This window comes from Brachycentrus maculatus, unplaced genomic scaffold, assembly GCF_059751285.1.
Source record: "Brachycentrus maculatus isolate JH-2025_06_01 unplaced genomic scaffold, ASM5975128v1 h1tg000157l, whole genome shotgun sequence".
NCBI lineage: Eukaryota > Metazoa > Arthropoda > Insecta > Trichoptera > Brachycentridae > Brachycentrus > Brachycentrus maculatus.
The window spans coordinates 1,824,612-1,848,968 of NW_028280910.1; the positions used below are offsets into that span (position 1 = coordinate 1,824,612).

At 34.1% G+C, this 24,357-nt stretch overlaps 2 protein-coding genes across 2 annotated transcripts in view; one reads left to right on the forward strand and one right to left on the reverse strand.

Moving 5' to 3' along the window:
• LOC148308590 (uncharacterized) overlaps nt 1-24,357 on the forward strand; it is a 61,516-nt gene that overhangs the window by 19,433 nt on the left and 17,726 nt on the right. Inside the window, exons 2-3 of the mRNA XM_088261495.1 lie at nt 4,689-4,885; nt 24,040-24,179. Of these exons, the coding sequence (XP_088117621.1) occupies nt 4,689-4,885; nt 24,040-24,179 (337 nt within the window). The remainder of the gene's footprint in view (nt 1-4,688; nt 4,886-24,039; nt 24,180-24,357) is intronic.
• On the reverse strand, nt 6,065-18,125 carry LOC148308591 (cytochrome P450 CYP12A2-like). Its single transcript, XM_088261502.1, has 8 exons — nt 17,893-18,125; nt 15,713-15,930; nt 14,314-14,560; nt 13,057-13,173; nt 11,817-12,095; nt 10,109-10,280; nt 9,156-9,404; nt 6,065-7,895 (listed from the first exon to the last, which is right to left on the reverse strand). The coding sequence occupies exons 1-8, from the start codon at nt 17,994-17,996 to the stop codon at nt 7,554-7,556; spliced, it is 1,728 nt and encodes a 575-aa protein (XP_088117628.1). The 5' UTR covers nt 17,997-18,125; the 3' UTR covers nt 6,065-7,553.

Genomic DNA, 24,357 nt, shown 5'->3' on the forward strand with positions numbered 1-24,357 from the left:
TATATGATGCATTGCCCTATGCACCATTATAATGCGGATAAGGGTATGAATGAAATGAAATGAATGAAATGTTAATTAATTCTGGAACAAGGTCTCGATGTTGGAATATTATTGGCACATCCTTTATTTCAGTGGAAGTATGGATATATCGTAGTCATACAGGAGAAAGTGACCAAGTGCATTTTTTACAAAAACGTGATCATTGACTATTTGATATCTTACTAGCTTAATATTGCCCTGAAAACATCCCAAAGGATTTTAAACTTGGAAGTATAATATATTGACTTGGTAAAAATGACTAACTGCATTGATGTTTATTGTCTTGCCAAGCAAAAGTGACTTAAATGGGCCTCCTGAACATCCACTGAGGATAAAATACACTCAAAATAATTATTTGATGGTCCCGAGTTCGATTCCCAGGGGGAGTGAAAATAAATATTGGTTATTTTACACTAAATATTTATTGATATTACTCTGGACTGGTCCCTGAAGCGCTGGAGTGATCACCTTGCTTTTAGGTAAATAAGATCAAGATAACTATGCGTCAATACGATACAGTGCCCTATGCACCATTGGGTGCGGATAAGGGTTTCATTCAAACCGAAGATATGTGTATTGAAATTATCCTTCATTTCGTGTACGTCCTTACGTTTTGGTAGTTGGTCACTTTCTCCTGTACGACTACGATATGTAAATGTATATGAATTTTCCTACTGAATTTCTCGTAATAATTACGCCTTTGATGGCTGGTTATTTCAGCGCTGAAACTGAAAGCTGCCAGCGAATGCTTATGAAATAATAATTATAGTGTAATGCTCTCCTCACGATATTAAACGTAATGTAGTTTTACTCTCATTCGAGGAGAGAGCATTTAATAAATAAATGAATAAATACCTCCATTAGAATAATTTCGTCAGTTTAAAGACGAAGCGCTTAGCTGAGATAATTTTCATAAAGGTAATTTGAAGTATCAGCCTTTCGGAGTCTAGGTTGTTCAAAAAGAGAGCCAAGTCAGAGGGAATGTGTATCGTCAAATACAGATCAAAACGAAGGTTTGATAGTCCCAAGAATCAACAATAAATATGGGAGTCCAACACTGCAATATATCGTTCCGAACATTTTTAATTTGTTGCCGACGGATGTTAGAGGTCAAAATAAAATATGGAACGAAGGCAAAATAAAGGAATGGGTGTTGTAAAAAAAAAATTATTCTTATTTTTTTTCTATTTTTTAAATTGTTAAAAACAATAAAAAATGTATGCAAAAAGAACTTCACCGACAAGACATACAAGGTGGCTTGGTGGGTCTCTGCATTTTTCAAATGTTTAAATATGATAAAAATTGTTTTTTTTTTTAAATAAATGTATACAATTTATGTAAATAAAAAAAAATTACAATCACCAAATAAATTCTTCTCAATTTTATAATTATTTATTATATCAGGCATTGGATTATTTACCCTACGGATGAATTGTCCATATTATAGGAGCCTCAAATTGAGATGAACCTTAAATATCTTTCTGAATATAGGAAAGAAGCTTAAGGATTAAGAATGTACTAGCAAATATACAATTCACTACGCAACCAACTTCGCGAGGAGCCAAATATGTCATTCACTCCTTTAAACAACGTCATATATCAAATATCGTTAATTTTCAGTTCTGTAAGTTTTCAGAATGCCCAGAAAATGTACTATGTCCCAGCAAAAGTGGCATATTTTAAACTTAATAGTTACCCGCTACAGGGCAGAAAGTGTTGTTTTTGCATTTTGAAGAAAATGTATTGTATATATTTTTTTAAATAAACTAAATATTTTTCTAATGGAGAAAAAACTTTCAGGTTTTACCTAAAAAGATCTGTTGCACAGTAAAAAGTTCAATAAGTGGCTTCATATTTATTATTAATACATTATATTATATTTTTAAACTTTAAAAACGTTCTCCTGAAAAATCAAGCTTTTTTATGACTTTCTTGAAAGGAGTGAGCGATATACCATTTTACCATATGGTTATATGCATATAGCAACTAGCGCTAATCTGCGTCATTCAGATATAGGGTTGAAAAAATTCGGTAGTCCCAGACTGAGGGTTAGCTAAATATTTGTTTGGCGAAATTATTATGTCATGTTAGAGTGGGTGGCGGGATGTACGTACACAATATAATATTATAAGAACGTATGAGTGATTCCGAGTACACATCTCTATCAAAAGATTACCCTAAGGCCAGACATGTGAGGCAGAAAAACGTACGTACTTGTACTAACGTCCCTAATTAGTAAGTGTTACTTTATAATAACGTGCCTAATGAGTAACTCTTAGTTTGTGTATCGTGCCCAATGAGTATCTGTTACTTTGTATACCGTGCCTTATACATGTAAGTAATTGTAACTTTATTTATTGATTTGGCGTTTAATTTGTAGAACTGCATTTTAATGTATTCTTTTTAAATTAAACACAGATTTTTTGAGTCTACTAAGTTGTATTTTATTAACAAAAACAGATAAAAAATTAATATTGTGACAATTGTTTCGCCTTGTTAGGATATTATCAAACGACATTCGTTTATCGTGCCCAATGAGTAACTGTTACTTTGTAATAACGTGCCTAATAAGTACTTGTTACTTTGTAATAACGTGCCTGTATGTAACAGTTACAATAACGTGCCTGTAGAGTAACTGTTACTTTGTATAACGTGCCTAATGAGTAACTGTTACTTTTTACCAACATTCCTAATGGGTAACCGTTACTTTGTACCAACATTCCTAATGGGTATCTGTTACTTTGTACCAACATTCCTAATGGATAACTGTAACTTTGTACCAACATTCCTAATGGGTAACAGTTACTTTGTACCTACATTCCTAATGGTTGTGAGGTGAACGCAACCAACTTCACTTTGCAAGGGTGCTGCCATCTAGCCATTATATTTGCAACTCAAATCGCACAGTAAATGAGCCAACATTAAATTTTGGTTTTCGTAATTTCGCGGAGCATTTGCAACAAGCTCGCGGAGCACCGGTTTAGAACCACTGGTTTAAAGTATCAGCTGCTAAATGAATGCCGTATTTTTGTTACCCACGCGAGTTTCCAAGGGCTCTTCACTAGAATTTTCCACGCTTTTTTTGTTTGTTAAGTAAACATGTACCTAATAACTTAGATAAAAATATTCTGTTCCATTCATAAATTTATTTAATAAACATGAATGGACTTCAAACGTTTTCATGGTCGCTCTTCAAGTTCGAATGGGATTTTTTATTGTTTTTTTTTTATTTTGAATGATTTCAGGCCTTGGTTTGGATATAATTTTTTTAAATATGAAGGGTTTAAAAATAGAAATTTGACCAACGATCAAAAATAACCTTATAGATTAAGCAAATTGATACTCAACTCTCTGATAAATACTCTAAATCACTAAAATATACATTAGAAAAGTATTCGAATCTACAAAAAAGAGACTTAGCTCTTGTGCTTGGAGAGGGACTTATACTCAATGATTATTATTTATACTTAATTAATGATATCTTATTGGTTATTGTTTCATTAAAAAATATATCAACCAAAAATATTGTTTCTCTTCCTAGCTCCATCCCAACTTATCATTTTCTTTACTGTTGGGGTCATATCTCCTTGGCTTTCTGCCATGGGTAACGTCACCTAGGATATGCCTTCGAATCATGTTTAGAAACTTGACTAACTCATTTAATTTATTTTTAAGAAATTTAATATCTTCTGATTTATTTTTTGACATCTCGTCAAAGATGAAGAAGAATATGGAAGTCTGGGCATTTACAGGGCTGACGACCGTCATAAGCTGGTTTAAGTGATCACTTTACACACGTGTAACATTCTTCAACTCTACCCATTATTGACAACCTCAATACTCAAATGCTTGGAAGTTCTATATACATATATTAATCAATTTAGAAACCTTGTTCTTGAATCACTAGAACTTCACTGGATACATCTATTGGTGAGACGTAAAGAAGCTTTTTACTAAGCAGGAACTCTTATATTTGTATTTGAGGTCCGAATCCTGGATTATAATCACACACATGATTTTGTGAACAAGTATTTGGACACACTCAAAATGTTGTAAATAAATTATCTGGTCAAATTATAAGCTTAAATAATAAAAATGAAAATGATATTTTCTGGCGTTTCTCATGTGTGTGATTATAATCCAGGATTCGGACCTCACATACTAATATAAGAGTTCCTGCTTAGTAAAAAGCTTCTTTACATCTCACCAATAGATATCTCCAGTGAAGTTCTAGTGATTCAAGAACAAGGTTTCTAAGTTGGTTAGTAAATATAGAACTTCCATGAATTTGAGTAGTGTGGTTATCAATAATGGGTAGAATTGGTGAATGTTACACGTGTGTAAAGTGATCACTTAAACCAGCCTATGACGGTCGTCAGCCCCGTAAATGCCCAGACTTCCATATTCTTCTTCATCTTTGACGAGATGTCAAAAAATAAATCAGAAGATATTAAATTTCTTAAAAATAAATTAAATGAGTTAGTCAAGTTTCTAAACATGATTCGAAGGCATATCCTAGGTGACGTTACCCATGGCAGAAAGCCAAGGAGATATGACCCCAACAGTAATGTTGATTTTTCCATTCCTACAAAGGTTTTACCATTTCATCAAAGGTATTTCCACTACAACGAAGGATTTTCTGTCCTCAGCCGATGCTCGGCAGCATCGCCAACAGCCGGCGGAGACCAGCCCTGCACGGGGCCAGCGAGGCGGGGCTGGACGTGGAGTACTACCGCCTGAGGAGCTTCAGCGTCAGCGCGCACGGGGCCGTCAGCAACCTCGGGGACTGCCTGCGCAGCCGCAGCATCAGTTCGGTCACCAGCGCCGGCTCCAACAGGAGAGACAGGTAACCTAAGCATCTATGTACAATTCATTTTTACCTTGAACATATCGTCGTAAAAACTCTCATCTCACGATTACATTTTTTTGTTGCATGAGAAGTTTCGATGGTTGTAGTACATATATGATTTGACAACATTTTGAGTGTGTCCAAATACTTGTTCACAAAATCTGGATTATCTCCAATTACAGGAGTTATTTTCATATTATTTTTGACATCTCATCAAAGATTCCTTCTTCATCTTTGATGAGATGTCAAAAATAATATGACAATAACTCCTGTAATTGGAGATAATCCAGATTTTGTGAACAAGTATTTGGACACACTCCAAATGTTGTAAATAAATTATCTGGTCAAATTATAAGCTTAATAATAAAAATGAAAATGGTATTTTCTGGCGTTTCTCATGTGTGTGATTATAATCCAGGGTTTGGACCTCATATACTATATAAGAGTTTCTGCTTAGTAAAAAGCTTCTTTACATCTCACCAATAGATGTCTCTAGTGAAGTTCTAGTGATTCAAGAACAAGGTTTCTAAATTGGTTCATATATATATAGAACTTCCAAGAATTTGAGTGATGTGGTTGTCAATAATGGGTAGAATTGGTGAATGTTACGCGTGTGTAAAGTGATCACTTAAACCAGCCTATGACGGTCGTCAGCCCCGTAAATGCCCAGACTTCCATATTCTTCTTCATCTTTGATGAGATGTCAAAAATAATATGATTTGACAGTTGCGAATGTCAAATTGCGTTTACATTTCTGTTCAGTAAGGTTTGGCAATTCATCATGAATCGTTTAACGCCAGAACAACGTGTCCAAATCATGGGAATTTACTTTAAAAAAATTAATGTGCTTTCCAAGTTCACATAGCACTTTTACTGAAGAATTATGTGTAATGATGAAGCTTATTCTGGTTAAATGGCTTCGTCAATAAGCGAAATTGCCGTATATGGAGGGAAGACAATCCTAAAGCCATTAACGAATCACCATAACATCCATAAAATTTACCGTTTGGTGCGGTTTACACGCTAGTGGCATCATCGGTCCTTATTTTTTTGGAAATGAGGAAGGAACTGCCATTACGGTAAATGGCGAGTGCTATAGAGCCATGGTTGATTAATGTTATACGAGTATATAATAATACAATATATCAATATTAATTGAGCAAATAAAACAAAGAGTAGGTTTGATCAAATAAATTTTATTAGTTCTTCATACAAAAAATAAAATAGTAAAAAAAATGATCACTTGCATAAGATTTTCATTGAAAATTGATTAGCCCATCATTTTGTATCAAATATTGCATTGAGGCAGTCAAAGAAAAAGTGGACCATCTCATAGTATGACCAAAAGTGCTTTTCCATAGTGAACTGTATTTTGGTCTATAAGTGAGATGGTTCTTTTTTGCCATACCTGTTTCAATCAGTAAAAGCTTGTTAATTCAATCCAGGGGAACAAAAATATATGCTCCATATTCCATTTCCGAAATTTTGTATTTTTGGTGACAAAATAACTACAGCTACTGACCATTATCTGCACCCAATGTTGCATGGCGCACTGCATCAAATTGATGCAATGTTAAGTTGATCGTTTATTATACAAAGGTAAAGTGATTTTCGTCTGCCTTTGTAGTGTAATGGTCAGCTCGCTCGGCTACCAGGTCCTGGGTTCGATTTCCAGGGGGGGATCAAATAAACATAAGTTATTTTTTCACTCTAATATTTATTCAATATTACCCTAGACTGGTACCTGAAGCGGGGAAGGCAGATCACCTTTCCATCAAGCTTTAACAATCAAGATAACACTGCGTTTATATGATGCAGTGCCCTATGCACCATTGGGGTGTGGATAAGGGTTTGAAGGTGATTAATCCTACACTTCGGGTACTTGTCCATGGAATATTAAATAAATATTACAGTTAAAAAAAACACTTTTTTGTCTACATTTGATCTGATGATGATGATGATAGAATGAATTATGAATAATCAAAACGCATTGAATCTGTTGTTTGAAAAAAAAAATATGATCAGAATTTTTTATTTAAAAAAAGTACAATGAAATTGTTAAAATTAACAACCTTTTACTGAATTAAAAAAATTACATAATATACATATTTGTTTTATACATAATATTATGCAATACTTAAAAATAATTATACACACATTTGTATTCTGTCATCATTAAAAATACCACCTTCGATATATGTATGTTATGCTGTTTACATTATATTGCCATTTTTCATAAATTGCAAGAAAATAAATAATTTTTTTAATAAAAACTTAACAAACATATGAATATTTAAAGCTTTTAGTTTATTTGGAGAAATATAGCACCATGAATATTGCACTTAAAATATACCGGGACAACATAAATGTTATAAAATAAAATCTAGAGATGGTAAGTTTTATTTTATTATTTTTACATAATTTCTATCTTTATAATAAATAGATTTTATATATTTTTTTCATGTAAAAAGAGAGAGTCAGATATCAATTTTTATACTCCCAGAAAGGTTAAAATCTATTGTGACACGTATTTTGATGCATTCCGCATCACTTTTATTCAAACGGTGTGTGAAAATGATGTGAAATGCATGGAAATACATGTCACAGTGAATTTTAAGAAAAAGTGAGATTTTAATTATGTACGTTTAAAAATTATACAAATTCATCAATTCTGGCTTAAATAATTATCTTTGAATATGAAATTAAATGGAGGCCTCAAGTAATTGATACTCCGGATCCCTTTCACTGGATCCGGTCCATCCCAGGCTATGTTGAAATGCCGGATGAAGTTGATGACGGCCACTTCCAATTCCAGCTCTGCGAATCTTCTGCCGATGCAGGAACGGGAACCAAACCCAAAGTGCATGGTGGAAAATGGATGCGCCTTCTTGTAGTATAGTTCCGAGTCCACGTTCTCTCTCAACCAGCGCTCAGGGATGAATTCCATTGGCCTTGCGAACTGTTCTTCCTTTATCGATAAGTATTGATGAACGAAGAATATTTTTGTCTGAAAAAATAAAATTATTATGACATTGTTGTCGGAAGCCAGTAATACCACATCGATAATTAAAAGTTGAGTGGGAAATGCGATAACTGAAAATGATAAAAATCAGGGGTTCCTAAAGTGTCCGCCGTACAAAGTTAAGAGGGGCGCCGTGAGTCGATCCTCTATCATTATCCAAAGCCACAGATATTCTCGGGTACTATAAAGCAACAATTTATTTTTTGAGAGCTAGCATCTTTCTACCCAACTACTATTATTGTAGGTACCTACCTATTTCTTTCGACTGTAATATATGTATATACATATATAGTCACATTGTCTTTTCCAAATAGCTTACTAAGCTTATAAGTGCGCCGCGGGCTGAAAAAGATTGGGAACCCCTGATATAAATAATAAATAGTGCTGGAAAGATGATAATAATTTCTTGTGATTAGGATTTAATGCTAGGTGGGATAGGTTTGTTTTTTCCATGCTTTGTTGGGATTGTGATAGGCTTGTCCCAAGACAAACATTTCGCAACTTGTGAAAGAGATCCGTAATAGAATGTCAATGAATAATGGATGAGCATTTCTACAAATGCCTCTGCACTGCTCCGTGTCCGTCTACTGTGCCGGTCGGGGTTGTGGAGGCGTTGTGTACCGGCCAACATTGGGTTGGCATCAGATCTAGCTGACTAACTGAACTAACTGACTTTTAATACCTTTCTCTGCCTACACTGGGGCACTTTTAGAAACTTGGTGGTGGTTTTACAAACTTGTATTTATTTAGATTGGCAGTGACATTGAAAGTTATTAAATACAAATTCACAGTAAAATCGAGATACAATTGTGATTCACATTTTCTAATAATTTTCGCAACTTAGTTCATAAAATAGAATGGCTTTGCATCAACGCCTGTCAGGAAGCCTAGATGTGCGTATGTGCGGATAAACCTAGTATGACTGATATTCAAATGGTGATATAAGAAACAGTGCAAGGCGATAAAATTAAGAAAGGTGTGTTGAGATGTTTTGAGCGTGTGAATCAAATGGTAGAAGAAAGAACAGTAAAACAAATTTATGAACCAAATGTGGTCGGTAATAGAAGCGGGGAAAGACCAGGTAGACTTGAAGAAGAAGGTATGATCGAGTGCTTCAAATACTTGAACGTGGTCAGGTCAGAAGTCAAAATAATCGGTGGGTTTGTATTAGGAGATCATGAATTTGGAAGAGCTAGTTAGTTTTGGTCGGATAAAAATTGACAAAATACAGCTAGTTGCTCTCACCCCCTTTGGTATCCTGTACCCTGAGAGGACCGTGTCCTTGGTGAGGTTCCTCATGGTGCCTGGGGTCACAGGATATATCCTGGCAGCCTCCTTGATGCACGCCCGGAGGTAGGGCAGCTGGTTCAGGTGTTCCGCTTTCACCGGAAGAGATGTGGAGGGCAGGATACACAATATTTCTTCACGGAGCTTCTCCTGCTTGATATTGTTGTTGGCCAAGTGGTACAGGATGTTCACAAACGCAGTCGAAGTCTATAATTGAAATAATAAGGGTTGTAGATTCAATGGGTACTATGCATACTCTTTTAAAGGTGTCTGAACTTGATATGAAACATATAAAATTTTTCCATTTGTTGCAAAAGAAGTCTGAGCATCCCAGGGCTTACAACCTGGCATTCGGGTGGCTTAAGTGATCACTTTATATACTCGTATAACATTCACCACTCTGCCCATTTTTGAATATCCATTCTTCTAACCCTTATCCGCACCCGAATGATGCATAGGGCACTGCATCATAAAGAAGCAGTGTTATCTTGATCGTTAAATACAAGAAGGAAAGGTGATCAGCCTTCCGTTTCAGGTAGAATTCCAGGGTCATATTAAATAAATATTAGACTGAAAAATCACTTATATTTATTTTGACCCTCTTGGGAATCGAACCCGGGACCTCCAGCATGGTAGCCTAGCGCGCTAACCACTACACTATGGAGGCGGACAAATGAATGAAGCGGAAATTGAATATCCAGAATGCATTAATTCTTGAAACCTGTATATATATGCAATGGTCTTAGATCCTTCCGCATAACGGTAAGATTTTTGATATATTTGTGAAATAGTCCGATCGTTACGGCATCAGTTGAGGAATTTGTAAAGTATTTATAAAGCTTTTTTTTCATTTGGGTAAAATGGTTCAGCACTGAAATGGTCAATGAAACGCTTAATCTAATTTACTTTACCGTGTCTATTCCGGCCAACAGCATGTCCGTGACCATGACCACGGCCACTTTAGGGTCAATATCGAGTAATTTCTCCAACACGCTGGCTTCTTTTTTCCCTTCTGTGGTGACTCCGGATTCTTTCTTCTTCTTAATTCTTTCCAATGCGGAGTTGATGTTTACTTGAGCTAAGCTGAAAAATAATAAAAATATATTGGATAACGTACCAATGAGTTGAAGATCACACGCTTTATTTTACAGCAAATGTAGTACAGTAAGTCTTCTACTTACGTGATTTCGACTTACGTGAATTTGTACTTATAAAAAAATATTTCGTTTGTTTACATAAACTATTGTGTTGATGTAATAATGAGAGAGAGAGAGAGGGAGAAACAAACGGCACTGGCACCTCTCCCCCCTCCCTTCACCGTTACTGTCCACAGGATGTGATTAAGAACTAAGTCATAATTTCACATTCTCATTCTAGGATTAGAACTTTTTTTTCAACACGATTTTTCGAATGATATGAAAACTTTTAGAACAAATTAATCACATAAGTAGAGGACTTACTGTATTTCTGAATATTATTATGAAGATCACAAAAATATGAATCGAATTGTTTGAATTTTTTAAAGTTATTGAGTGAAAAATTGTTTTAGATCCCCTTCTTAGGTCCGGGGGGGGGGGTTAGTACACGTATTGTCACATGAATCATGACCAGTCAGTACACATGTCAGCCAAGGGAGTCTAGTAAACGTCACATGCTCTAGCCATCTGTCTGTAATGTCAGTCCTTCAATGTGACATGTGTAAAGGAAATATATTCATATTGTGTCACAGCTGGATGGATATGTACAAATTTTAAAAACCATTACTCTTAAAAATTTTATTTTATATAGGTTTTCAAAATCTCAAAGTTTTAAGAAAATTTAAATGATTTTATATATTACTGTTTCATTTTAATATATGTATTTTGTATATACTTATATGTTTGTATAATAACGGCAAATTTATTTAAAAAACAAAAAAAGGACAAAAAATTTCGCTTTGGTTACTACACCCGCATACTTTTTAACAGATCAAAGCAAAGCAACCTTGCTACTGAATGTTTAAGGAAGGACCAAATAATAACATATAAAAATGTATTTATGTATATATGTAAGTTTAAATGTATGCATATATGTATCCGTATTTATTCCACAAAACGATATATCGACTGTGTGCTCTAACTACATTTTTGTCAATTTTGATATATTTGGTATATGTTATCAACTGACCGTTATCTATAAATACAAACAAACAAAAAAAAATATAAAATTAATTACGCCTAGTTTTCAGGCGTATGAGACGCTAACTACATCGAATTTTTGAAATGAACTGAACTCCAAAAACGCTAACTACTTAATTTTGACAAAGCATAAGGTTTTAAAACGATGTAATACATTATTTTATCGTGTTTTTTAATGTAGAATACTAGTTTTTATAATACTGATAAAACTGTTAATTTATAAAAAAGAATACATTGAAAAAATCTTCTAAGCCTCTCCTGTAAAGTAACAGATTTGCAGATAGAGTACTTTACGTAGGGGCCGTTGATATGATAGATGTTTGAAATGAGGAATGAGGAAATAAAGCAAATTAAGTGTTGAGATATTTTGGACATGGGTAACGAATGAGTAGATATTTGTGAACAAATATCTGGACACACTTAAGATATTGCGGATACTCACTTGAGCTGCTCATCGTACAGCCGCATCGCCCTTCTATAGTTGGAAGTGGCGACGTATCTCCAGATGCTGGCTTGGAAGTCCAGCTTCTCGCTGGCCGCCAGCACGTCCTGGACGTTCTGCACCATCCTGTTGGGGATGGAGTCCGCCGGAAGGTCGTCGGCGAGACAGCCGAGTCTCGTGTCCAGGGCCAGGGCGGCGATGCTCTCCAGCGCCCAACGATTAGCGTCGGCCATGATGCAGTCTCCGACTCTGTTCTCGGAGTCGCGTTTTCGTTTGATCCTGAAAAAAAAAAAATATGCATATGGCCTAAATGATACAATCCCATTTTACGATATTATTCTGGTGTTCCATCTTGTAGCATTACAATATTTTTCTTCTTCGAACCCTCATCCGCACATGATGTAGATGAATAATGGTCGAGTGGAAATGCGATGACTGACCATTTTCTGTAAATGTCTTTGCACTGTTCCGTGTCTGTCTGCTGTGCTGGTCGGGGTTGTGGGCGTCTGTGTACCGGCCAACGTCGAGTCGGAATCAGATCTAGCCGACTAATTGAACTAAACACTAATCCCTTTCACTGCCTACACCGGGGTACTTCTAGAAAATTTGGTGATAGACTTACAATCTTGTATTTATTTAGATTGGCAATGATAGGTACATTGAAAGCTTTTTCACAGTAAAATCGGGATACAATTTTATATTGTTTCACATTTTCAATAAATTTCGCAACTTAGTTTAAAAAAAATTGCTTAGCAAGAACAGATCTGTCAGGAAGCCTAGATGCTATTATATCAGATCTGGGCATGTGGTGGGACAGCTTTCAATACAAATCCGCACCTGATGGTGCATAGGGCACTGCGTCATATAAATACAGTTTTATCTTGATCGTTAACACTTGAAGGAAAGGTGATCAGCCCTCAACTTTAGGTCAATATATATCAGTCCAGGGAAATATTGAATAAATATTACAGTGAAAAAAATCTTATATTTATTGGATCCCCCCCCCCCCGTTCCGAGAATCGAACCCGGGACCGTATGTCGCTTTTGCTGGGATAAAGTACATTTTCTGGGCATTCCGGAAACATACACAACTGAAAATTGATGAATTTTGAAATATGACATTCTTGAAAGGAGTGAGCGACTTGTGAAAAGTTTACCATCGTTGAACGTTCTTGTTTCTAGTTCTCTGAATTCTCGGGTGTGGATAAAGAATTAGGAAACACAACCAAATGCAACTTACTTCTCCACAAAATCTACAGCTATGACATCCACCGGCTCCACGTACTGTCTGACCATCTTTGGCTGCATCATTATAGTATTAACTTTGTTCCTGAAGTGGTACCAATCATAGCCATTCCTGAAAAATTAATGCAAAAAATTGACACAGGACAGACACTGGCTATCGGCTGTTAACCCTTTCCGGTCCCCCAAAATTAAAAAAAAAAAAAATCTATGTAGACAGTTGCATTCTAATTGGAAAAATCGTTAGTCCTCTGCTCCACATACTGTAGCAATAGATACGAGTGACAAAAATGTAAGCTTGGAATTAAAATAAATAATACTAATGATGAAAAAATGTCGAATAACATGCGACATGGGACTTAAGAGCAAAAACTCGATGTCGAATGAGATTCCACATTGGACCAGTAAAGGTTAACCCTTTGCCCGTACCACATACGGGCGAAAAATAGAGCTGAACATGATGCCAACTTCAGAAGTTAAGGTAATCGTTGCCTTTAAATTTGCTATCCGATGTTGCCAACCCCGGAAATCCGAACTCATTGAGGATGTGGCCTGTTCGGATTTGGAAAATTTTAGATTAGCCGAGAAATTTGTAATGCAGTCCATACTCGTACGTAAAACGTAGTTGCGTTGTACGTGCCTTTCAAGGTATATGTACATTATTTGCAATTTTTTACATTTCAATCCAATATAACAGTACTGAGTAGCAATACAGATACAGTACTGTATACTTTATTAAGTTTTCAAATTTTTTAATGAATTTTTTATTTTTATTTTTTATTTCTTAAATATAAATTACCTATTTTTATTAATATTAATTTATTTTTACCCTCCCCTCCTGGGAATCGAACCTGGCATTGAACTCGGGACTTCCGGCATGGTAGCTAAACATGCTAATCATTACACCACGGAGGCGGACAACACTGTGTTAAAACCCTGATAACAGTGTGTTAAACTTGCATACGGTGTTTGAAAATGATGTGGAAAGTATCGAAACACATATCGCAATAGATTTTTAAAAATAGAGGTAATTTTTCTCCTGTTCGTGTCATGTCAGGTTTCTTGACGTGGACCATCACTTGAGAGTAATTGTCCTAGTCTTGGGCAGCTCTAAACAGCGCCTCGGCGGTCCTGATCCCCGTCCAATCTCATATATTCTGGAGCCAGGAGATCCATCTTCTGCCCACATCTCATTGAGCGGTAATTACCAAGTAAAATTTTAATTGAAAATGTAAAAAATCAATCAAATACGTACGATGTGAGAAGCCCTTTTGCGTCCTTGAACACTTCCTGGCGCTTGTTAGCCCGGAAGTAGGTCATGCTGGGCAGGATGTCCCTCTCGGGAACGGAACCTTCTTGTTTGTAAACTGTTTCTATGTCATCCGGATTGAGCACATACACCGCGTCAGGCTGACCCACAATTCCTGTTATCTTGATAACATTGCCATACTTTTTCTGCACGGCATCCACAAACTCACATATTTGTAGTTTATAGTACTCCCCTGCAACACAAATACATATGTTTTAGAGGGATGGAAAGATTGATAATGATATAGAAGGGTGAATGTTGAATGGTGAGTGAGTGAATGAATGCTGGGAGCAGAGTGAATCGTGCACTGAATTTAGTTATGGCAAATAAAACCCTATCAAAGAAAGCTAAACCGGCCGTACACAGTCCTGTGTACAGTGAGTCTGAGTCTGAGTCCTGTTACAAAATGGACTGAATGCAGTCGAAATGCATTATCTCGGAATATGCAGCAAAACGTAATATGATAGATGTTTCAATGGTGATTTAAAAAAAGAATGCAAGACTGACATAACCATTATCGATAAAAATTACAAAAGATGTGTTGAAATGGTGTCCCATGTGAATCGAATGAGTGACGAAAAAATAGTAAAACAAACTTGTGCGGATGTGGTTTGTATTAGAAGAAGAGGAAGACCGAGGAAAACTTGATATGATCTATTTCATACTTGAAATTGGTTAGGTCAAGAAACGGAATAATTAGCGGGTATGTATGATGAAATACATTAATGTGAAAATGGTGAAGATTGTTTGCAAAGACCACCCCTTAGGAATCGAACCTGGGACCTCCAGCACGGTGTTAACAACGCTAACTAATACACCACGGAGGCGAACTCTATTCTTGGGCGATAAAATGACAAAAGTGAAGTCAAAGGTTAACTTTTCTTTGGTATTTGTATTGATATGAGATTCAGATTTCAATATGCACACATCGCTCACTCCTTTCAACAATGTCATTTATCAAAAAACTTTTTCAGGCGATTATTTTTAAAGTTTAAGAATATAATGAAATGTATTTAAAATAAATATCAAGCCACTTATTGAACTTTTTACTGTACAACAGATCTTTTTAGGAAAAACCTGAATGTTTTTTCTCCATTTTAAAAATATTTAGTACCTATACTTATTTGAAAAAATAATTAAACAATAACTTTTCTTCAAAATGCAAAAACGCTTTCTGCCCTGTAGCGGGTAAATATTAAGTTAAAAACATGCCGCTTTTGCTGAGATATAGTACACTTTCTGGGCATTCCGAAAACATGCACAACTGAAAATTGAAGATTTTTTATATATGACGTCGTTGAAAGGAGTGAGCGACATGTACAATTTGAACCATGCCATTTCTCACCAATTTTCGGTAGAAACCTCCAAGTGTTCCCCAATATGGGAAGTGGTTTTGGTCCGGGCATGTCCTCGAAGGGCTTGGCTGCTTCCCATGTGGCTCTGTCCACGTGGCATGATGGATCCGCCTCCTGGATCCTGGCTGCCTGCCCGGCGGCGGGACACTCCGGCACTAGCGGGACATTCCCGGAGACCTGACTGCCGGGACATGACCTAGTCACGAATCTAGGGAAGAAAAAATAATTGCTTACAAAAGAAATATAAAATAAAATACAAAAATTAATTAAGTATGTTTTAAAATTTTCAATAAAACATTCAATTTTATAAAATTAAACAATTTGGTTTTAACCACTTTTTTATTATTTATACACTCTAACCTACCAGTTTCGACAAGAAACTTGTCATCATCAGGGTTTATTAAATTCTAAATCATTATAAACATTTAAATACTTATAATTAATTACATTCCCTTGCAAAAAACTTCCACACACTCTGTAAAAAATCCTCAATGTTATTTTTATCAATAAAAAAGTGGTTAAAACTAAGTTGTTTAATTTCATAAAGTTTATAAAATGTGCGACAAAGTATCTGCGAAAAAAATTCAAGAAACATTATTTTTTTTTATAATTAAACACTTGTAAAACTCAGTTTTACTTTTCACCTGTAGATGAAAACGTCTGTTAGTTTTCGAAACTAGTGTGTAATGAAATAAAAACTCATTAAGTGGTATTATACAAGTGAAATATCAACATGTCATTACACAAAGTTATGGCATCAATAAATAATATAATAAATTATTTACACAGATGAAAAAGAATACAGAACTCTGGACATTTACAGGGCTAACGACCAGTCATAGGTTAGATTGAGTGATGACTTTATACATGTTACAGTCACCATTCTACTCATGATTGACAACCACACTACTGAAATTTCGGAATTTGTATTTATGCTTGAGGCCTGGTCAGGAGTTCTTATAATCGTCAGGTATGTATGAGGAGATGCATGAATGTGGAAGAGGCGAAGAGTATTATCACATATAGAGTGGTGTGGCGTTCTATTCTCTCTGTCTACCCCTGCGGAGAAGCGGCGTGATGGTTAGTTAGTTAGTATATATATGCTTCTTGAAACTATCTTAAGGATACTATTCTTCAGCACCATCTATGGGTGATGTTAGTCAGTTTGTTTTTTATATGCAAGATGCTTCTCGATTTTTTTTACATACTAGGAGACGCCTGAAAATATCATTGATTTTTTTTTCCAATTATTTATTAACAATATTCTGAGTGTGCCCAAATCTTTGTTCACAAATTCTGGGTTTGTCTCCACTTAGGAGTCATCCAATTGATTTCTTAACATAGATGAAGAAGAACATGGATGTCTGGGCATTTGCAGGGCTTACGACCTGTAATAGGCTGGTTTAAGTGATCACTTTGTACACGTAATTTTTTTTTCGTAATCTGTAAAAAAAACTTTTTCTAATCTCTATCTCCACGCAATGATGCATAGAGCACTACACCGTACTAATGCAGTGTTATGTTAATTACATGCTGATTAGTCTCGCACATTAGGTACCAGTCCAGTATGATATTAAATAAATATTACAATAAAGAAATGGTAGCAAAGGAAATTCGGATATTCCTTCAAAAAATTTGTTTATATGTAAAATATATATATTTATATATAACATATATATTTTTTTATTATTATTATACATATATATGTATATATATATATATATATATATATATATATATATATATATATATATATATATATATATATATATATACATATATTTATAAATTTTTTTTTAAATATATAGTCTTAACAGTTATGATTATTTTACTGGGTTGTTATGCTGTGTGAAGAGACATTTTACACAAAGAGAGTCGCTATCAAAACAACTGAGATAAGAATAATAAAAATATTCCGAGATAAAAGCATAACATAAACTTGTTTTCAAATTGAAATTAATTTATCAATTGACGCGTCACTTTATTATCTACAATTGAACACTTGAAACGAACACTTAATAAATATTTTGGCTAGTCATCAAAATGTCTGAAACTCACTCGATTTATTTATTACTATCCACTAACTAACAGCCCAAAGACTTATTATTAAATAAAGCAACACAAATCAGAGTAATAAATAAAATACGACACAAAAAAAAGTTTGTTTTACCTGATATTGTGCGAACGGTTGTTTAATAAACAAACTGTGTATTTTTCGCTCGAATCTAGAATTTTCTTCAATCCGGAACTTGCGCAACGATGAAACTTCAACATTTTCACAATAAACTTGAAAATAAAGATAATTTGTACGGATGAACTTATAAATTAGCGCTGTTTTTAAACTATCCCGCCGCTAGCGTTACGCAAAATCAACAACTTGCAACCACCTGTCAGCTGACAACTAAAAAATGGTGGCAAATTGTAAACAAATTGATATCGAAATGCATAGAAAATTCTTGTAATATTATGGTCATAGACAAAAGAGTAGACTTATTTGTAGGTAGGTTGATGTTACTGTAACCAGAATACGTGACCTGCTTATACTTTGCATTGCTCTTATTTTCTTATACGGCTGAAACATTGCATCTTACAAGGGCCCAGAGTAGCCGTTGCGTTGGTATCTGTATACTCAACGAAAATAGATGGCTGCGAAGAATCTTATCCGTGCACTGGTTTGACTTTATGGGGAACGAGGAAATAAAGCGTAGGACAGTTACCCGCAGTTACAACTCTCATCAAGAAAAGGCGGTTTAGTTGACTAGGTCGTGTCGACGTGCCCTACGTAAAGTGCTCTAACTACATTTTTGTACATTTTGAAATATTTGGTGTACGTTATCAACTGACCGTTATCTACAAATATAAACAAACAAAAAAAACATATTAAATAAATTTCGCCTAGTTTTCAGGCGTATAAAACGCTATCTATATCAAATTTTCGAAATGAACTTAACTCCTAAAACGCTAACTACTTAATTTTGACAATGCATAATTATTTAAAACGATTTAATTCATGGTTTTATCGTGTTTTTAAATGTATAATACTAATTAAGAATTCCAGATAAAACCGTTAATTAATTTTTAAAAAATACGTTGTAAAAATCTTCTAAACTCTCTCCTGTAAAGTAACAGATTTGCAGATAGAGTACTTTACGTAGGGGCCGTCGATGTACTCTGTACTCCGCATGCCTCCCGAGAGCCAACTTGGTCTCTTTTATTTTTTTTTTTTAAATACAAGGTGCTCCGGTCGACAGACGATATTTCGCTCACTCCTTTCAAGAACGTCATAAATCAAAAAACTTGATTTTTCAGGAGAACGTTTTTAAAGTTTAAAAATATAATACAAAGTATTAAAAATAAATATCAAGCCACTTATTGAACTTTTTACTGTGCAACAGATCTTTTTAGGTAAAACCTGAAGGTGTTTTCTACATTTAAAAAATATTTAGTATGTTAAAAAAAATTAAACGATACCTTTTCTTCAAAATGCAAAAACAACACTTTCTGTCGTATAGCGGGTAAATATTATGCTGTAAATATGCCGCTTTTGCTGGGATAAAGTACATTTTCTGGGCATTCCGAAAACATGCACAGCAAAAAAGTGACGATTTTTGATTTATGACGTTCTTGAAAGGAGTGAGCGATTTGTAGGCAGTTTGTTGACTATTGTACACATATGGAGCACATCCCATATGATTTAATGAATGATTAATTTAATTTTTTGGTACCAGATGCTTTTTTTGGTTATTTTCTCCTTAGTTACAAAGTAAAAAAATTCATACGTCTTATTTGGGTTGGTACTTATTTTTAAAAAAAGGTTTATTTTTTGTAGAACTCCACTGGTTGGAAATGTCAACAGGAAATTAAATCGAAATTCTATTTTCAGGCCTGTTATTTTTATTTTTGAATTTTATTTATTTTTTATGTCAATAATCTATTTATAAAAAAAAAAAACACTTGAATATACCACTTAATGAGTTTTATTTATATATACGACTAGTTTCGAAAACTTACAGATGTTTTCATCTTCTGTTAAAAATTAAAACATAATTATCTATGCAATTTAATTAAAAGAAAAATTTATTTTATATTTTATTTGCATATCTTGTTGTGTACCTACCTACTATATTTAAACACAAAATTGCAATAAATTAATCTCCGAATCACTGAATCACTGACAGTAACTGAATCACTAAATGATTCATTCATCAGATCGCATCAGCAGGTCACTATATGTGAACAGATCAATGTTCGCAAACGAGATGGCGAGTGTTTTTGCATGGATTTTTTCATTTTTAATTTTAAAAATTACTTAGTCAATACCACTATTTATTAAAATCTACTGTGATCTGTAAAATGAAATCATTTTCAAACACAAAAGGTTTTTTCACTCAAGAATTACATGAAATAATATTAACTTTAAACATTAAGAGAAAACCCACTCTTAAGCAGAAAAATCAATAAAACAAATAAAGCTGGAGCCAAAGTAGGAACACTATAAGTTTTGCATAAGCCGAAGCTAGACTTCACAGACACTTTTATATTAGGTAATTTAAAATAAAATCATTCTTGAGATTAACTCGAATTGGAGAATCGGTCTCTCAATTACCGTATCTAAACGGATCTTCAGGATCCGTTCGTTCACGAATGAACCACGTCAAGATGTCTGCTGGTCCGGATACGTGATGGAAGGGGGAGCGATTGTTTTTGCCTAGAATTTTGACTCATGAATCACATGAAATTATAGTAACTTTAAACATAAAGAGTAAATCCACTCACGAGTAGGCATAGGCCATGAAACTTATAAAGTTAAACATGATAAACGGTGTTGCATAAGCCGTAGCTAGATTTCAGTCACTTGGACGTTAGGTAATTTTAAAAAAATGATGGAAAGGGGGTCTCTTGAAGAGAAAACTTGCTCAGAGAAAATATGCTTTCAAATTTGCAAATTTGAAAAGAGAAAAACTATACCAATAATAAAAGGAAATATTGTAAACCGAATCCTAACATAAAACTCAAATAAATATATCATGTTTTTTAAATGATAGATTTATATTATCCACTGACACTTCGTGATGGAATTGCATTTTTAATTTATTATTAGATTAAAACCAATATTTTTAGCTTTTCCACTTTTTTATTTGACCAGCGACCGGGTTTTGTCGTTACCGACATCACCAGTCTGATGATGTCGGTAACGACGAAACCCGGTCGCTGGTCAAATAAAAAAGTGGAAAAGCTAAAAATATTGGTTTTAATCTAATAATAAAAAATAAAAAAATTTTAAATGACCCGAATTCTTACTATATGTTGTGAATATTTGTTCTTCTCATCTCTTTCATTATTTTGCCCCCTCATTTTATCTTCAGTTCGGTCAAGGGGTTTTGAGCAGTAAGTCGTAGAAACATATGAGAGCGAAGGAAAAGTCGACATGGTATTACCCCTCTACAAACTTATTTGTGGAACGCTAATGTGCTTATTTTTATACAAATATGATTTTGGATACATTTTTATTTTAGAAATATGTATATGAAAAGAAATTAGTTCTATTGCTATAGTGTAAGTTTTACAAATAAGTCGCTCATTCCTTTCAAGAACGTCATATCGCTCACTCCTTTCAAGAACGTTTTCAGAATGTATAAAAAATGTACTATATCCCAGCAAAAGCGGCATATTTTCAACTTTATATTTACCCGCTACAGGGCAGAAAGTGTTGTTTTTGCATTTTGAAGAAAAGGTATTTTTTAATTATTTTTTTAAATATACTAAATATTTTTCTAATGGAGAAAAAACAATCAGGTTTTACCTAAAAAGATCTGTTATACAGTAAAAAGTTCAATAAGTGGCTTGATATTTATTTTTAATACATTTTATTATATTTTTAACCCTTAAAAACGTTCTCCTGAAAAATCAAGTTTTTTGATTTATGACGTTCTTGAAAGGAGTGAGCGATATATCAAAAAACTTGATTTTTCAGGAAATCGTTTTTAAAGTTTAAGAATATAATAAAATGTATTAAAAATAAATATCAAGCCACTGTTATAACCTGATCATAATGTGAACCAGGCAATCGCCATGGATCTTTCTCAAAAGGCATATACTGTTAGACCAAAAAAATCATGGATGCTGCAGAAAGATAACGTGATTCGAAGTCATGGCCTAGATGACGTTGCCCGTGACAGAGGGACCTACAACCTGAGGACGGTGAGAGCTGATCCCAACAGTTTACAAAGATGATAAGTTGGAATAGAGCCAAGAAGAAGACGATTTAAGAGCATGTTTATTTCAAGCAAATGTATACAGGCATGCTCGTTAGTAGCATGTCCTCTGTACCTTGAGAATTCTCTCGAAAATGTAATCAAACCATTCAGTTACATAACTTTTTCTCCCTTTAAAACAAGTTGTAACTAATTACATTTGTTTCTGTACCGAAAATTAGCTCAAGTTAGCATTTTGGAAAAGTTATATGGAAATAATGAATGAAACAAACACACAACAAAGAAATTATGTACCTTATTATTTCGGACATACCCATCAATTATTATTTATATTGTAAACACGGGGCCATTAACGAAAATATCAGATTATTATAACTTTTATATTTCAGCCGTCATTTAACATGGAAAGCAAGCTTTAATGGAGATAACGTCCTATCTAAAGCATTATCATTGATTAGACACAAAATCAATACCGCCGACGGAGATATTACGTTCATTTATGAAACATTTTGTTCCGAATAATAATGATATATATATATATATATATACTAGTACTACTACTACTATTACCATCACGATAGGCAGAGAGGATGGAACGCCACACTCATCTGTCCTGACATACACTCCTCGCCTCCTTCACATCCATACATCTAGTCATACATGCCCTCCGATTACGCAGACTTTTGACACCGCCAGATTTTAGGGTATATGTATATATGTATATATGTATATATATATATATATATATATATATATATATATATATATATATATATATATATATATATATATATATATATATATATATATATATATATATATATATATATATATATATATATATATATATATATATATATATATATATATATATATATGTATATATATATATATATATATTTATATATATATATATATATATATATATATATATATATATATATATATATATATATATATATATATATATATATATATATATATATATATATATATATATATATGCATAACAATTATCTTCTTCTTCTTAGCTCCATCCCAAATTATCGTCTTTGTAGACTGTTAAGGTCAGCTCTCCTAGTCCTCAGGTTGTAGGTCCTTCCTCTTAAGGTTTTTTACCCTTTCCTTGGACAAACTTGTTTCCCTGCTTCACTTTGCTTGCCCTTGTCGCGCAAGCTGGCTCTGACATATTGTCAGTCTCAGGATCACCGAGAGAAGAATCACCCTCGCTGCCAGACAGGGTAGTGCATCTTAGTGTTGCTTTTGAAAAGAAGCTTTGGTTTACTCGACTATTTCTTCTTTTGTCCGTGTCAGTTAAGGTCTCTTAGATGTCCACTATTGAGAGTAATTATCCTTGGGTAGCTCTAAACAGATTCTCGACGGTCCTGATCCCCGTCTAATCTCGTATATTCCGGAGCCAGGAGATTGGTCTTCAGCCCACATCTCGTTGATCTTCTATTTTATTGTCTTTTTTTATTATTTCAAAACATATTACATACAAAAGTCATATATACATATAATATTCCCGATGAGTAATTTCTATTTCTTATTTTGGGACATGGGATTAAGGTTAACAAGATTGGAACACAAATAATAAAGTAACAAAAAAGATTTTTTTAAATAAAAACAATAAACCGGTATAAAAATAGGCATAAGAAGCATATTTAAAAGAAATAAAGAGAAAAACGTAATGTAAGAAGCATTTTTAAAATAAACAAATGAGAATATATAAAAAATGAGAAAATAGTACAAATGAGAAAATATAAAAAACATAAGGTAAAAACAAAATATAACTAATCACTAGATATATATCTTTCTTTATTTGACTAAAAACTTTTTATCCACCTTGCGTTATTGGGTTATCAGGCGTGGAGCCTTGAGAGGCCCAGCTAAGTCAAGCGATGACCGATTACAGAATTTGACTAATGAGCCTGGATACCCATTAGGGATAGTGCATATGACTAGCATCCGAATATATAATCGTATTATATCTTGCTTGGTTTCCTTCTACTTCTCTCCCTCTACTCCTCACCTGACTCCTTCAACTACTCTTTTTTTATATATTTAAAAAAATATATAAATATATACATATTTGTTTTCAGCACCGGATCGCAAGTGGCCCCACCAGTTCCGAGAGGTCCGTACAGGGTGGCCATGCTAGGTGCCTCGGGGGTGGGAAAAACAGCCCTTACATGCCAATTTACTACTAGCGAGTACATATGTGCATACGACGCCTCATTGGGTGAGTTGAAATTCTAAATATTTTAAAAAGATAAATAAAACGAATGAGTCATATTATTTTGAGAAATAAAAAGACTTTGTTTTTTGATCCACTCACATTTTTACTAACCTACTACATAGTTTCGGCAACAACCTGTTGCCCTCTTAAGGGTTTAATTTTTGACTTTAATTTATGTCAT

Coding starts and splice junctions, on each gene's coding strand:
- LOC148308591 (XM_088261502.1), bottom strand. CDS start 17,996: ATGTTGAAGTTTCATCGTTGCGCAAGTTCCGGATTGAAGAAAATTCTA. Junction 12,096..13,056: donor GCTGTAGATTTTGTGGAGAA/GTAAGTTGCATT, acceptor TTTTTTTTTCAG/GATCAAACGAAAACGCGACT. Junction 9,405..10,108: donor TGTTGGCCGGAATAGACACG/GTAAAGTAAATT, acceptor TTTCAATTATAG/ACTTCGACTGCGTTTGTGAA.